This window comes from Cetorhinus maximus, chromosome 12 (assembly GCF_964194155.1).
Source record: "Cetorhinus maximus chromosome 12, sCetMax3.hap1.1, whole genome shotgun sequence".
NCBI classification, from domain to species: domain Eukaryota; kingdom Metazoa; phylum Chordata; class Chondrichthyes; order Lamniformes; family Cetorhinidae; genus Cetorhinus; species Cetorhinus maximus.
In genome coordinates, this window is record NC_135890.1 from 118025626 (window position 1) to 118041990 (window position 16365).

General features: G+C 41.7%; 1 protein-coding gene across 1 annotated transcript in view; it reads left to right on the plus strand.

Annotated features, from left to right (window-relative positions):
- Window positions 1-8501: 8501 nt before the first annotated feature.
- The window catches only part of zdhhc8b (zDHHC palmitoyltransferase 8b), a 251443-nt gene continuing 243579 nt past the window's right edge, over window positions 8502-16365 (plus strand). The window contains exon 1 of the mRNA XM_078554510.1: window positions 8502-8770. Coding sequence (XP_078410636.1) covers window positions 8673-8770 — 98 coding nt within the window. The 5' untranslated portion in view covers window positions 8502-8672. The remainder of the gene's footprint in view (window positions 8771-16365) is intronic.

Consider the following 16365-nt stretch of genomic DNA (forward strand, 5'->3'; position numbering starts at 1 on the left):
CATTTTTGATCTTTAGTCTATCTGATCTCAGTATTTGCGATGTTGCAACTGGACCCAGCCAAGGGGGTGGAAAACTCCAGTGGATATGTGTGTTTGTGTCTGTGTGTGTGTGTTTGTGTCTGTGTGTGTGTGTTTGTGTGTGTGTGTGTGTGTTTGTGTCTGTGTGTGTGTGTTTGTGTGTGTGTGTTTGTGTCTGCGTGTGTGTGTTTGTGTCTGCGTGTGTGTCTGTGTGTCAAGAGGACAAGATCAGAATGGGCTATGATTCTGACCACAGTTGAACAGTCTGCTAATTTTTCTAGATGCAAATGAGAAGAATGACCACTGGGATGAAGTAGCAGATAGTTGTTGGTATCCATGGAGCTGTACCAAAGCAAGACTTGGCAGCTTTGGGGTGGTGGGATGAGGGGAGGGGGATCAGGGTGATGGATGAGGAGAAAACTAGGGAGAAAGCAGACATAACTTTCCAATAACAACAACTAAAGAACAATTTGCATTTGTATTGCATTTTTAATGTAATAAAATGTTCCAAGATTCTTTGCAGTAATGTTACCAGACAAAATTTGACACCGAGCCATGTAAGTGGGTATTAGGTCAGCTAACTGAAAGCTTGGTCAAAGAAGTAGATTGTAAGGAGTGTTTTAAAGGACTAAAGCCAGGCTGAGAAGTTTTGAGAGCTTAGGACCCAGACAGCAGAAGGCATGGCCACCATTGATGAAATGATTAAAATCAGGGCTGTGCAAGAGAGCAGAATTGAACGAGCTTAGAGATGTTGGAGGATCGTAGGTCTGGAAGAGGTTACAGAGGTAGGGAAGGGCAAGGCCATGGAGGGATTTGAAAACAATTCAATATAGTAAACGATTGCAAGATCTTAATCTTATCATTTGTTTAATCTAATTTCCCAATAATTCATTTGAAAACAATTATTGCATGAGGTTAGAGTAAACTGCTTGCAACTGCTCTGATTGGTGTGATGTAATAGGTCATTATAATTTTAACATTATTTAGCTTGTTGAAAAAAAAAGCACAATTAGTTGGAAAAATAAAGATTTAAATTCCCTGAAATTGCATTTCTAGTTTGCCTGGGTGGCTTTTACTGTGTGAGGCAAAAAGCAGGGAGAAGAAAACAAATGACTTGATATAATAGCACCTTGTTGTATCCCTCAGAACATTCCAGAATATTCATGGCTTACTTTTGAAATGTAGTCACTGGCAAACACAGCAGCCAATTTTCAGAAGGCTATAAACATCGAAATGGAAAATATCATAGCTTGCCATTTTTAAAATTTATTTTGTAATTGCTATACTGTAATTTGGAAAGTGTATTTCTGGTATTTCCTTAATTGTATTGCACATAAAGAATAGCCCAGATAAATCCAGTGAAATTAAATTGGCATAGAGTCAGAGTTTTAGAGCACGGAAAGAGGTTCTTTGCCCCATCGTTTCTGCGCTGGTCCATCAAGCCCCTAAAATATTCAAAAATTCAAAAAATTTAAAATATTGTATTCAATCATAAATCTTGCAATAAAATTGAAATGAACATAAAACTTTATTTCTGGAAATGAGAAAATGTAGTCGCTCTATTACGGTACAATGTGAAAACCTAACAGAAATCCCATTTAAGATTAAACAGTTATTCTGTACACAACCATTTCTATTTATTCAAAATATCAATGCTGTTGTCTGCAGCTGTGAAGTCAAATCATTTTGAGAATTAAATTTTAGTCCATTGTTATTTAAGATCATATTTTTGACCTTCCTCCACACAACAGCAACTTGTTAATGAGTTCTCTGTTGCTTGGTTGATAAGGCCCTTTCCAATGGGCATTGCAGTCGTTGAGGCAATGATCTGCCCACTGAGGTATGCAAAGGGTCAGTGGGTTCGCATATCCGATCACTTAGCCATTACTCCTGATGGCATTCATGCATGAGTAAATGGAGAAGATGGTGGCATAACAGTAATGTCACTGAACTAGTAACCCAGAGGAACATGGGTTCAAACCTACCATGACAGCTGGTGGAATTTAAATTCAATCAATAAAACCTGGAATCGAAAGACAGTCTCAGTAATGATACCCATGAAGCTATTGTCGATTGTTGTTTAAAAACCCATCTGGTTCATTAATGTCCTTTATGGAAGGAAATCTGCCATCCTTACCTGGTCTGGCCTATATGTGACTCCAGACCCACAGCAATATGGTTGACTCTAAACTGCCCTCTGAAATGGCCTAGCAAGCCACTCAGTTCAAGGGGAATTAGGGATGGACAATAAATGCTGGCCTTGCCAGTGATGCCCACATCCTATGAAACAATAAATAAAAGAAAATACTGAGATAGGATTGGGCTAACCTATTTTGCTACCCCATTGTTGTGATTAGCTGACTAACACTCCTATCCAGAATATGTAACTAATGTACTTATCATATCTCAGCATAAGGAACGTGCTTCAAGAGACAAGGGGAGGAAATTGGAGAGAGAGAAAAGAGTATCTACCATTAGGATCTGTCAATTAATAATTCATGTCTTGAAATTTGTAGAAAATCATTACAGTACATATTTTCTTTCTAACGAACAGTTGGCATTGAAGATATTCCCTGGACAGCCTAATAACAACATTGTCCTTGTAATCAAATGTCTTGCATTAAAATTGAAATGAGCATAAAACTCTATTTCTGGAAATGAGAAAATATAATAGCTCTACTATGGTACTATGTGAAAACCTAACAGAAGCTGAACTTGCACTAGTCATGGGAAGGCTTGTCCTGAGGGTATAACTTAAATCTTGATTTCTCTCTCTTCAGTTTGTTTTGTAAGTCTAAGGCATGCAGACTTGAAAGGATATGGCTGACAACTGGTTTAGCCAACACCACAAGATCAGCCCGGACAACATGAAGGCCTATTGGGTCCAGCTCTTGTCTGCTAAAACTGTTCACTAAACCAGGATCATCCTGGAATGCAAAGATGACCCCAGTTTCCTTTCTCTACCACAAACCATCTTCTTAAACTCTCTTCACTCCATCCTCACCTCCAACAATACGTGCAAGGAGCTCAGGCACATTTTTGTCACCAAAATCAAGACAATCAAATCAGCTGCCTCTGCCATGCCCCTCCCTTCCTCTAGCCCACCAGGCCAAACTTCTAAAGCCCCCTGTCCTTGTCCTGAAGTTGTATCTTTCTCTAGTTTCCTGTCTAATCAAATGCCCTCCCCAAGCTCATCCTGTCCATGAGACCCACCTTCTGCTCTCTCTCATCCAATTCCCACTGACTTGTTGAGCACACAATTTCTGTTCCTGGTTCCCATGTTAGCTGATATTGTTAACGGTTCTCTCTCCTCAGGAGGCGTTGAACCTCTCTCCTTTAAATCTTCCACCATCACCTCCCTCCTCAAAAACCAATCCTTGACCCCACCGTCCTTGAAAACTATCATTGCATCTCCAACCTCACTTTCCCCTCCAAAGTCCTTGAAAAAGTTCCCGCCTCCCAAATCTATGCCCTTCTTTCCCAGAATTATATGTTTGAATCTCTCCAATCAGGTTTCCGGATGAAAGACAAGGCAAGAAAGTTGAAGGGTCGAGACTGGAGGACACAGATTTAAGATAACCATGAGGTGGAAAACATTATGCAGCAGGTTGTTATTGTAGTATAAGGGTATCTGGCATAGCAAGGGTTAATGTAACACCCACAGGGTGATATGAAGAGACACATGACCTGAGACTGGAAGGTGTTGTGGACGGGACAGAGACCTGTGTAGAAGCAAGCATGGAGTTAGCTCCTAGCTTGGACTATACTTTGTATATACAGTTATGTGTTACCAACAAACACTCAATGTTCAACCACACAAAACTTAGAACCTCTTCATGAGGCCTACTGAATATACATCACACAAAATGGTGACAGCTCTTGAAGAAACCCAGAACCTCAGAGAAGCCGAAGCTGAAATCCAAAAGCTGGAAAATTAAAGGAGCAGCATTCTGACCTGACTGAAAGCACCTGAAGTGAAGACACAAAGGGAGATTTTTGAGAGAAGCTCCATGGCAGAATTGGAAGCAGCAGGCAGAAGAAAAATACTCCACTGTGCAGCTGTGGACTCCATAAGATCGTGGAGGTTGAGTTTGAATACCCACAGAGTGCAGAGTCAAAGGACCTATTGAGGTGAACTAAAAAAATTAGGTTCTTGGCCAGAACTAGCTTACAAGAGTTTTCAGTCTTTTAAAATTCAGAGCAGTCTGCTTTTGAAAGCACTGCTGCTAGCCCGGGTTCAGATTCGGTGCCATACCACAAGACAGCTGAGCTCGTTGTAAGAGAAAAAAAGAAGCAGAAAGTTAAAAAAACCCCAGCCAAAGCCAGGAAATGACATTAAAACACTTGAAAATGCACCAATATTTCAGGGAACGCCCATGGATAATAAATCGACTTTGCCAGACCAATTTGGACTGATCGAAGGGCCAAACCAGATTCAAAATGGGCTGTCTTGGAGAAGAAAATTTTAAGTTGCTGGAGTCTATCGGGCCTAAGGAAGAAATCAGAGGTAGTCCAGATTAATACACTTTTCTACTTATTGGAGTTTGCAGATAAAGTAATCCTAATGCAATGCATTGATAAATCCTCAACCAGCTTTGATGAGATATTAAAAGCCTTTGATAAGTATTTTAATCTTCAAGTTGTGGAGCACTCAGAGCTTAAAAAGAGGGATAGAAAACTCCCAGAAAATATATGAAAGGGAAAAAGACAATACGCAAGCAAACCACTCAATGGTGGCAGATAGGCAGAGAAACAGTTGGCAGTCATAAAAATAAATCTTTTGGGAAGAGCCAACATATTCCCCAAACTACAACAGCAGGTGGCAGTGCTGAGCCAACTGACTATGATCGAAGGAAAAGTCGTAGTGCGTTCTAAGCTAAAAGTGGACAGTGAAGCCACAAATAGCACCATTTCAGAACTGAAACAAGTTAAGACTCCACCAGAGACAGACCTGGCTAACAGTGAAGCCAAAATGAAGGACAGGACATAACTCTGCTGCAGGTGGAGAAAGAAAAGACAGAAATAAGATTGAAAAATGTTTGCATAAAAGCTGTATTGGAAGTTTTGAAACAAGATTCAAGCTGAGTATATACCTTTGGAAATGCATGGTAAACTAAATTTTCAATGAACCAAACTGTTCATGATTTGAACAAACAAATTTCTGAGGTGTCACAAAGGTAGGCTTTGAAAGAAACAAAATTATCAAATGTTGAGAAGATTGCAATAAGTGTAAATCTGAATCATGTAGACTCAGGACATATCTCCAAAAAAGCACAAAGAAGAACAACTCTCAATTCCATTGTTAGCAAATCAAAGAGGGAGATGGAAAAAGTCAACCAGAAGTATAGCCAGGCACAGCAGCAGGCAGAAAATATACTCAAAGAAGTTGCTGCCTTGAAAGACTCTGAGGAATCAACACGTGCCCCTTCAAAAACATGAGAAGATAAAAAAGATGTTGAATATAACTTCAGAAAAAGATGCATCGGAACTATCAGTAACGACAAAGCAATGCACTGAAGCATAATGAGATGGCAAGAGCTGAACAGAAAATAAACAGTTGAAAGAACAGCTGATAGACCTTCAAGATCAAATGCAAAATGAGCAGATAACCCTTCAGCAATTTGAAGAAATGAAGAATGCCTTGAACAGCAGAAAAAAATTGAGAATTATAAGAAAACTCAAGATGAAGTAATTGAGTTTTGCAAAGGAAAGGAAAATCTGTTGAAGGACCTTCAAGTGCTACAAGGATCCTCAGGTCAAAGTCTGTTTCTCTGGAAAATTACAAAGAGAAGCAAAGTAAGTTTAATATCATACTGAAAGAACTGAATAGCCAGTTGGCAGAGAAGACTCATGAATGTTCTATATTCCAGAAGGAAGCCAAGGTATACAAAAAAGGGACTACAGAGCTGAGAAAATGGTTGTATGTTTTAAAGAAAACTTGGAAAAACATTACATTTCCAAAGATATATATGAAGAGATGAATATCAAGAACCTAGTTTGGCAAGAGATAGTAGGAGTTCTCACAAAAGAGCACATTAGTAGAAGTAAAACTACAGAATGGGACCTTGAAAGAAAGCACAGAGGAATTAGCAAAGGAAAAACAGTTTGGTGTAGAGAACCAAATTTCACGTGCGAGAGATGAGTTTGCTAATGAAAAACGAGAACTGGTAAGAACACCTGAGTGTCACTCACAGGAAGTAGAACACTTGAAGGAGAACTTGAAACACCTGAATGATGAACTTGTAGAGGCAAATTCATCAAAGATTAATTTTCAATTAAAACTTGATAAACTTCAAGCATCTTTATTAAGTATCGTGAAAAATGCCTGCAACAGGAGAAGGGTCAGAACAGTTAGTTAAATGCAGAATTAACCAAAACTGATGAAATTCTTGAACTTTGATCCAATCTGGACAACGTGAAGGGTGAGATGTGCAAAATGGAAGAACAAATGCAGACTTTGAAAGCAGATATGGAACACCCTAAGAAACAGATTGAGGATCTAACGAGTGAATTGAATGCGTCTAAGGGGCAGTCAGTGACCATGGAAGAAAGGTTCTGAAAAGAACTGAATGTCCAGGTGAAGTTATTAAACTTATATAAAGTTCTGCAGAGACTCTGAAACTAAGACAACTGAACTTATCAGAGTAGTTGCTGAGTTGAATTAAAAGATTCATAAGCTCGAAAAACAACTGGAAAAGAAGAGAGTAAACAAATATTTGGGAAATATTCTGCAACAAGTGGAAAGGAAGATTCCATGTTTGAAATGTAAACTCCTACAAAGATCACAGTGGACCACTGCAAAAAGAATCACCGAGTTCGCACCACGAACGAACGGAGTGAACATTCTCTCCAAAAAGAATGGGATGAGCTGGTGGACTTTGAGCAGACTAGATAGGGAGTTGACGAGGAGAGGTTCAATTCCAAGGAGTGGAAACAGAAAATTAGAAATAGACAACCAGTGTCAGAAAGACAACCTACAACTCATCCACCTAATCAACGCAGTCTATCACTCCGCCAAATGTAACCAAATCTTCTTCTGGAAGAATCGTCAAGCTTCCAGATCTTCTGAATCTGTAAAGTCAGAGGCTTGGGAGGAGTGGGGTGGGGTTGGAGGGAAGGGGTAGCATAATGTAATGTTAATAATAACAAAAACAGAAAAATTGGAAAAACTCAGCACGTCTAACAGCGTCTGTGGAGATAAAAACAGAGTTAGCGTTTTGAGTCCATATGACTCTTCTTCAGAGCTGTAGAGCTGAGCTTACAGAATTGCAATGTAATTGTAAAGAGTTGGGGGAGGTGTAGTATAAGGGTATAGCAAGGGTTAATGTGGACTGGGTACTGTACTGCTCACAGGGTGATGTAAAGAGACAGATGACCTGAGACTAGGGGGAGTTGTGGACTGGACAGAGGCCCGTGCAGAAGCCAACAGAACAGCATCTAGTAAGGGCTGGACCTTGGGAGATGTATATAGTTATGTGTTACCAATAAGCACTTAATGTTCAACCACGAAAGACTCTGAACCTACTGAAAAGACAACATACAACAGTTACGATCTGGAATGCATTACCTGCAACAACGGTGGAAGCAGATTCATATACCTACAAACATAATTATATAAATACTTCAAGGCAAACAATAATTGCAGGACTCTGGGGAAAGAGTAAGGGACGAACTGAATAACTCATTAAGACTATGATGTGAACAACCTGCTTGCTGAGCTGCATCAGTCTGTAACTCAGGCGCACTCAGCATGAATGGAACAAAAAGCAACCAGAACGGCTGGGAGCGTGACGTGCACCTCCGGCCGAGCCAATAGGAAAAGTTTTGCAGGAGGGTGAGCCTCCAATCGAAAGGAGGAAGAATCTCCGGCCCATTGTTCAATGCAAAACAGGAGGGCGGGTCCTCTCGGAAAGGGGGCGGGGCGGTGAATGGATTGTTCAATCAGGACGATCGGGATGTTCGGGAGCCGGGCTGCGGCTTGACGACTGTTAAGCCCCGCCCCTTCCCATGTAGCCCCTCCTCCTCCACTGTCCGTCTGGCGCGTGCCGTTAAGCCCCGCCCCTTCACCGGAGCCACACCCCCCCACCGCCGCAAGACCCGCCCCTCTCGTTCTGTCCATTTGACACGGGCGGTTAAGATCCACCCTTTATCCCCAAACTCCGCCCCCTCACCCTCTGTCCATGTGGCGCAGGCCGTTAAACTCCACCCCTTCCCTGCAAACCCCGCCCCCTCTCGCGCCCTCGCGTGCAAGCTGCACCCCGTTTCACGCGCACTGTCCATCTGGCGCGGGCCTTAAGCACCGCCCCTTCGCCGCAAGATCCGCCCCCTCGCGTTCACTTTGCACCTGGCGCGGGCGGTTAAGCCCCGCCCTTTCGCCGCAAGACCCGCCCCCTCGCGTTCACTGTCCATCTGGCTCGGTTGCTAGGGGGGGGTGGGATTTTTCTCCTGCCTCCTCCGCCCGCTTCCCCACCCCCCCCCCCCCCGGTCTCGGCCCTCGGCCTCCTCACTCGCCTGGCAAGCCTTGTCGCTGAGCTCGGTCGGGGTTTGTTCGCGGCGAGGCGTTTCAATTTATTATTTTAAATTTTTTTGTTGTTGTTGCGCGCGCGGCTCAGCCCCTCACTCTCTTCCTCTCGAGACTATGTGGAAATTACAGGATGCCCAGTGGAAAGAAATTTAAACCCACCAAATACATACCGGTCTCCACAGCCGCCGCCTTGCTAGTTGGTGCCACCACCTTATTCTTCGTCTTCACGTAAGTAAGGAGGGGAGTATTCCCCCCGGGTGGTGGCGGCGGTGCAGAAGGCTGAGTGGGTTTGGATTGATTTGTGTCCGGTTGCTAGGCGGTTAGTTTGACAGGAGCTGCAGGCCCGACAGTGCTGTCTGGGCATCTGCTGCTCCCATTGCAATGATTTGCTGCTCTACCCTTTTGTATTTATGCACCAAACATGTGTGTTACTGTCAAAAGATAATCCGAATGCTTTGCAATTTAAATTGCATTCTACTTTTTGACGTGCATTGAAATCTATTCATGTGGTTGTGATTTATTTTGAATATTGAAATTGTGTACAACATACTGTGTCCGTAAGTGTATGTTATACCTGTATGTGATATGAGTGTGTGTATATATATATATATATATACATTGCTTGCATTACATTGTATCGCGATACATTTATATATAGTTGAAGGGCTTAGCCCATTAGCTTCTCATTCACTGCGAATTGCTGCTCTGTTCTCTGTCTGGGGAACGTAGGCTCAAACATTGTTGACTTAAGAATTTGGTGATTTGACGATACGTTTTTACATTTCATCATATTTGCATGATTAAAATTGCATTTTTGTTAATCAGGGAATGCAGTCTCCTCGGTTGTTGGGGATTCAGAGATGCTGCCTGCTGCTGTATCTTAAAGTCTGTCCCGTGTCTCTGCTCGGTTTCAAAGCATTGGTGATAATTTATAGGAATGGTCAGATGGTTCGTATTGTGGGGGAAACGGCGAGAAACTTGAGTTTTCAGTGCGAGAAATACTGGGGGTAAAATGTGTTGGAGAGGTTAAAACAAACGAGAGTGACCTGATAGAGTGATTAGGGTCTAATCATGTGAAATTTGAAAATAGAAATTAAAACCTGTTGATTATTTTTTGATCTGCATTGTATTAAATATATCTTAAACGTTTATGCATTTATACTAACAGTGATTCTAAGGTATACTAAATATGAAACTATAGCCTAATTCTGACTTTAAACTATAAAAAGTAATAAGCCTTAAACTCAACTCTTGGACTCCACTCAGCAGCAGATGTCAACCCAGCATAAATGTAATTGCATTTGTAAAATAAAGTTGCACCTAGAACTTATGATTTGTTTAAACGATTCTGTGTTGAGCTTAATTTATGTGCATCTCCTTTCGAACAAAGCCAACAACATAAATTATTATTTTGAGCTCTGTAAAAGGACTCATTTATGTTCCAGTTCCTCGTGCTGACGAGTGGCCTGAAACTGAAACGTTAATATCTAACTTGTCTTTTCAGATGTTGCTGCGTGTTCTGTTTTTTATTCCAGACATTGCCGGTTCTTTTTCTTTTCTCTTGCCGCTTTTGTTTGATTCATTGCCCTCCTTTTCCTCCAGCAGTGGCTGTCTTGGAAAAAGTTCTGTCACCTTTTTTAATGTAATATTGCCTCCTTTTCCTTTTCTGATCTGTTCGCTTTCATTGTTGTTTTTTTTCTTATTTATAATCTACATTTGCCAAAATCTGTTATTACAACCATGTATTTTTTTCTTTCCAGCGACCTGCTCGCTTTTGTGTGCACTAGGTCCTTTCTCGTTTGTTCTTTCCTTGCTGCTATGTTATAACGTGGCTCCCTTACCTTCCAATTTGCAGACTGAACAAGGATCGATAACCCTAACTTTTTTGCTCTCCCTTTAGATGCTGATTGTGTTTTCTAGTTTTTAATTTCAGCTTTCCAGAATATTTTTTTTTTTAAAATCTCTTATTAAAAATAGATCTAATCTGGCATTTTTCGTCGTATTGTACTTGATCTGCGGTCTTGATCCTGCAGTGCCTCTATGAATGGAACTGTTCCAGTCATTAAATGTGGTTTGACAGAAAAGAAGATTTGTCTGCGCTGTAGCTATTGGAAGTGATTCTGCTGCACTACATTTTTGAGTCGGCTGTAGAAACCTGTTTGGGAGACTATTTCTGTTCACATCAATATTTCATGACATTGAAAGAAAATGTGCAATGAAAGTTGACACTGATTTTTGATGGTGCCTGCAATTCCTGGCATTTTAAGTGTCCCAAGCAGTGTGCTGTGTAAAAGATTTTATATTTGGCCACGGGAAGATGGTTTTTAAAGTGCAATATTAATCATCCATTCCAGCCCGCGCTATAACTGACGACCACGTTTGCCGCCTCCTCTTCGTATTCTTATCTATTTTTAAATTTGATTCTAAGGCTGTTCAATGCTCCACGCTCCCCAACTCCCCTCACCCACCACACAACCTCCGTGTCAAATGCTGGGATTATGGGACAGAACATGCAGGATTCTTCCATACTCCCGATTACTGCTTGCATATTGGGGGGCGGGAGAGGGCTGGTGGTGGGTGGGAAATGCTCTCGTAGTGGAAATTGGACACCGTTAGACACACTTTAAAAGTTTACTGTACTATTGGCTTGATATTTGGTGAAGTTGTGTCGGGAGGTGCTCTGATTTTGGGTTGAAGTGAAGGGATTCATGCTGTTGCAGTCACAGCTGGAAATCCCATTGGTGAATGATGCGGAAATCTTTGCATTCCTTGTGAAGAACGCCCGGTAAACTGTCCAGCATACAGCACAGTAAAATGTGCTGAGGAAGAAAAGACAGAACCAATTACTGTACATTTAATTAACTAGAGGAGAAATCTATGGTCAAGAGACGGGGTTGGGGGTGTTGAATAGAGTAGCAATGGAACTGTGTTTGGAGATAGGTTGAATTGTTGTAAATGATTTGTCTAATTTCTTTAGTTTTCATAGTTAGGAATTGCCATGCTGTAGCTACAGTACAGTAAGTCAACAAAATAAGTTTAAATATCAAGGATTCCTGTCAGTATATTGATCTTAAAAGCATTTTAAGAACATAAGAAATAGGAGTTTCTATGTAGTAGGTTCTATGATCCCTTGAACCTGCCCAGCCATTCAATAAGATTATGGCTGATCTACCTCAATTCCACTTTCTTGCCTTATTCCGAGATTCCCTTTGTGCCGAAAAATTTATTGATCAGTCATATACTCAACGACTGAGTGTCCACATGCCTGGGATAGAGAATTCCAAAGATTCACAACCCAATGAGTGAAGAAATTATTCCTCATCTCAATCCTAAATGGGCGACACCTTATACTGAGACTATAACTCCTAGTTCTTTACTTTCCAGCCAGGGAAACAGCCCCTCAGCAACTGTCAAGCCCTTTAAGAATTGAATACACTTAATTTACCTCTCATTCTTCTAAACTCTGGGGAATATAGGGCCATGCTACTCAATCTCTCCTCAAAGGCAACCCTGTCATCCCCTCCAAGGCTTGTGCACCCTTAAATAAGGAGACCAGGACTGTACACAGTACTTGCAGCAAGGCTTCCTTATTGTCCTCCAACCACTTGTAATAAAGGCTATCATTCCATTTGCTTTCCTAATTGCTTGCTGTACCTCCATGTTAATTTTGTGATTCATGTACAAGGATGTCCAGATCCCTTTATTGGGTAGCTGTGGTCTGTGGTTGACCAGCACAATGTATAATTCTGTTGATAAAACATCTGATTTCTATTCCCTTGTGGTACACCACAATAGAGCACTGCATTCAAGGTTTTCATACTCCATAATGGGGCTCAATAGTCACTTCCAGTCCTTCTCTTCCCCTTCACCTGCCACTTAGCAGGTGTAACTGTTGGATACAGCCCCATCTCCAAACTCCCTTTCCTCCCCAAAGTCCTTGAATGTGTTGTCACCTCCTAAAATTGTGCCCATCTTTCTGGGACTCCATTTGAATTCCTGCCATCAGGTTTCTGCTGCTATCAGGTTTCTGCCCCTGTCACAATACTGAACTGGCTCTTACTAAATTCACAATTGACATCCTATGTGACTGAAAAAGGCAAACTATCCCTCTTGATCTGATTACAGCCTTTGACACAGTTGATCACACCATTCTCCTCCAACGCCACTCTACCATCGTCCAGCTGGGTGGACACCTGGTTCCATTCTTATCTAATTGTAGCCTGGCGATTACTGTCAGTGGCTTCTCTTCCCATTCCCACACAAGTGTTGTCCCCAATGATTTATCCTTGGCCCCCTTCTATTTCCCATGCTGTCCTTCAGTGCTACCATCTGTGAACATGCGATTTTCCATATGCACACTGACAACACACTGTTACCTGACGCTCCACTGCCTGTAAATTGTAAGACTGCTTGTCCAGTTCTGAATAAGGAAAAATTTACTCCAATTAAATATTGTGTTATGATCCCAGCTGATGTTACTACTGGACAAGTCAGATCCCAGGATGGAACCCGGCTTGATAGATCCTAACTTTTATTTTTTGTTTAGATATGTGGAGAGTACTAAACAGAGTCACTGGAGTCAGCTGATGAACTTTTACAAAAGAATGAAATATTTAGTAAACAAAATATGAACTATATTACAATACACCTTCACCCACAACTATACCTTTACAGATGCATACAGATTTGTAAGGATAACACAAGTTACAAAAGCCATCTAATACTCCAATGTTCACAGTAAGTACACAGTCCATGTAATCCATTAGGTGACCTGTGGTCAGGCACACCACACTCTGAAAGCGAGTGACAGATGCCACCCTAAACGGATGCAATGGATCCCTCATCAATGCCTCCCCCCCCCCCCCCCCACCGATGCAGTGAGACAACTGATCTTGCTGAACTCTGCCTTTCACACGAGGGTTTCTAATCCCCACTCTTGAAGAACTAGCTTTAGAATCTTCTCCCAAACAACACTTTTTCTCTGACACCTTCCACAAGGGTCCACCTCCAGGGATTCGAACTTTCCCCCCTATGTTCCTGTCCCTTGGATTGCCATGTGCATTTAAGCTTTTTTCCACACACTATCTCTCACTGACTCAGTCGTGCTAACAGAACACCGCTACTTCACATGCCCATGCTAAAAAGTTACAGACCTCCAGCTATCTCTTTTGGATCTTCCGGCTTCTCGGATGCCTATATCGCTTTAAATCTGTGTCCTGCAGCTTTCTCCCTTTAAGCTTGAAGTTTGGAGCCTTCCCCTCTGCTCCTTACTTTCACTTCCACAGAACAGGACCTTTTCTAGATTCCTGTCCTTTTCCTTTGACATAACTGTCCTCTTGGTACCTTTCCTGTTCCACTGCCCTGGATTTGGGACCTTTTAGTTCTTTTGGGAAATCTGCTCTCTTTCCCCAGTACCCAACCTCTCTGGAATCCTGGCTTCAACTTTAGTTTGGAACTTGCTATCTGTCCCTCTGCTGTCCAGCCTGTCTGAAATCCCCCTGGCTTCAACTGAACTGAAACTGCTTTTTAGTTGGGTGGGAGCGGGGGGTGGCAAGGTGGGGTGGTTTGGCGGGGAGGGGGGGGTTCCCTCTCTGGGCCCCTGTTGCTCGGCAACAGCACTTTTTTTCTACTCTTGCGTTTGTTTTACTCCCTCTCAAGTGTTATAAAATCTTCATTAAAATGCAGGCATCTTTTAAAGTGAAACTAAAATTCAACTTCTTAACATACAAATGCCGAAATATAAATGAAACATAATCTTAAAGATATACCTTATTCTTAATGCACCCAAATACACATGACTAACTTAAACTATCCCTATTTCCTAACAATTGTGAAGACTGAAGCTATTGGCGGAGACCAAAGACACAAACTCCGCTCCCTTGTCATTGACTCCACATCTCTCTCTGGCTGAACGAGACTGTTCACAACCTTGGTGTCATATTTGATGAGCTTCCAACCACATACCCATGCCCTTACTAAGACCACATATTTCTATCTCTTCGATTGCCTGAGTCCACAACTGCCTCAGCTCTTTGGATGAAAACAACATCCATGTTGTTGTTACCTCCAAACTTACTATTCCAACACATTACTGGTGGCCTCTCACTTTCTACTTTCCGTAAACTTGAGGTCATCCAAAACTCTGCAGTCCCAGTTCTAATTCACACCAAAGCCTGTTCACCCGTCACCTCTTTGCTCTCTGATCTAGAGGGCACCTGTAGATGCTGGCTCCTGGTTGAGCAACATCTAGGTTTTTAAAATTCGCATCCTTGTTGTTAAATCCTCCATGGCCTCACCCCTTCCCATCTCTATAATCACCTCCAAACCTTTGAGATATCTGTGCTTCTCTAATTTCATCCTCTTGAGCATCCCTGGTTTTAATCTCTCCACTCTTGGTTGTCCACCTCTCTACCTTGCTTTTCTCCTTTACAACACTACTTAAAACTACCTATTTAACCAAACTATTGGTCATCTGCCCTAATATCTCCTTATATGGCTTAGTGTCACATTTTGTTTTATAATTCCTCTGTGAATCGCCTTGGGACATTTTATTACATTAAAGGTGCTATATAAGTACAAGTTGTTGTGGTTGTTATTAACTCTGTACAGAATGGAGGATGAACCAAACTGAAGCGCACAAGCATTGGACAGATTTGGGATTTAAGTCTTGTAACCTTCTTGGCTACAAGTTAGTTGGATAGCAAAAGGCACTTTTAATGTACTGGAGCACCAGCAGAGCAGTGAAGTCTGTGCACCACATTCCCTGTTTTGAACCCCATTAAATTGGAAATTGTTGACATTTTTTGGTACCCACAAATATGTGCTTTGCTGATATTATGGGGTCTCTCTCCAAAGTGGCAATGGGAGAACCAGTGGCACTCCTTGGTTGTGAGTTATCATTTGTGCATTTCTTTCCCTCCAGTACTGCCAATGTTTAGCCTTGACAATTTTGTCACTATAATGCTTTCAATATGTTGATCTAAGAGCCACGATTCAATATTTGCTTAAAAAGAAACCTGTCTGAAGCATTACTGAGAGCTTTCTAAATATAGAACCATAGAACGATTACAGCACAGAAGGAGACCATGTAAGGTAAATCTACGCCCAGTTCTTTTACAAATTCTTTTACTCCAGTATTACAAAATGGACTAACTCCACATAAGCTGAGTAGCTCACAATATTGTGGCTGAAAGTTCCTCTTACTAAGAATCCAACTACGGACTGATCACCTGTAATGTAATATAGTCAGTCCTATTGACCGTAAGAGCTAGCACTGATTTGTTCTTGTCCTTCAAATTTTATACCTTCAGTGGGGTGTGCCGAATGTTCCTTTTGAGCGGGATGGTGTTAGTCAGTCAAATACACATCATCTATCTGCTTTTATTTATTTATTCTATCTGCTTACTTCCTCCTCTGGTTTCCAATCCTGCTGACATGGCAGCACGAAATGTTCATTGCAGTTTCCCCCACCAACCCCCCTCGCCCCCACCCCCACACAACACAGTTCTCAATCCTTTTGTGTATTTTCTTATCAGAATAGGAGTTGCAAGTCTCGACCATATAATACAAGCCAGACATAACAACTTTGCTTGTCAGCAGTTTCATCCTACAGACAAACAGGACCTAATTTTATTGCGCTGCATCTTTACAACCATTCAGTCCATCAGGTCTATGCAGGTTGTCTTGAGCAACTTAGCCAAACCCACTCCCCTGCCCTTTTCCTGTAGTGCTACAAAGTTTTTACCCTTTTGAAAGCCAAGATTCAATCTTCTTCCACCACATTTCCAGGCCATACATTCCAGATAGTAACCATTCTCTGTGTA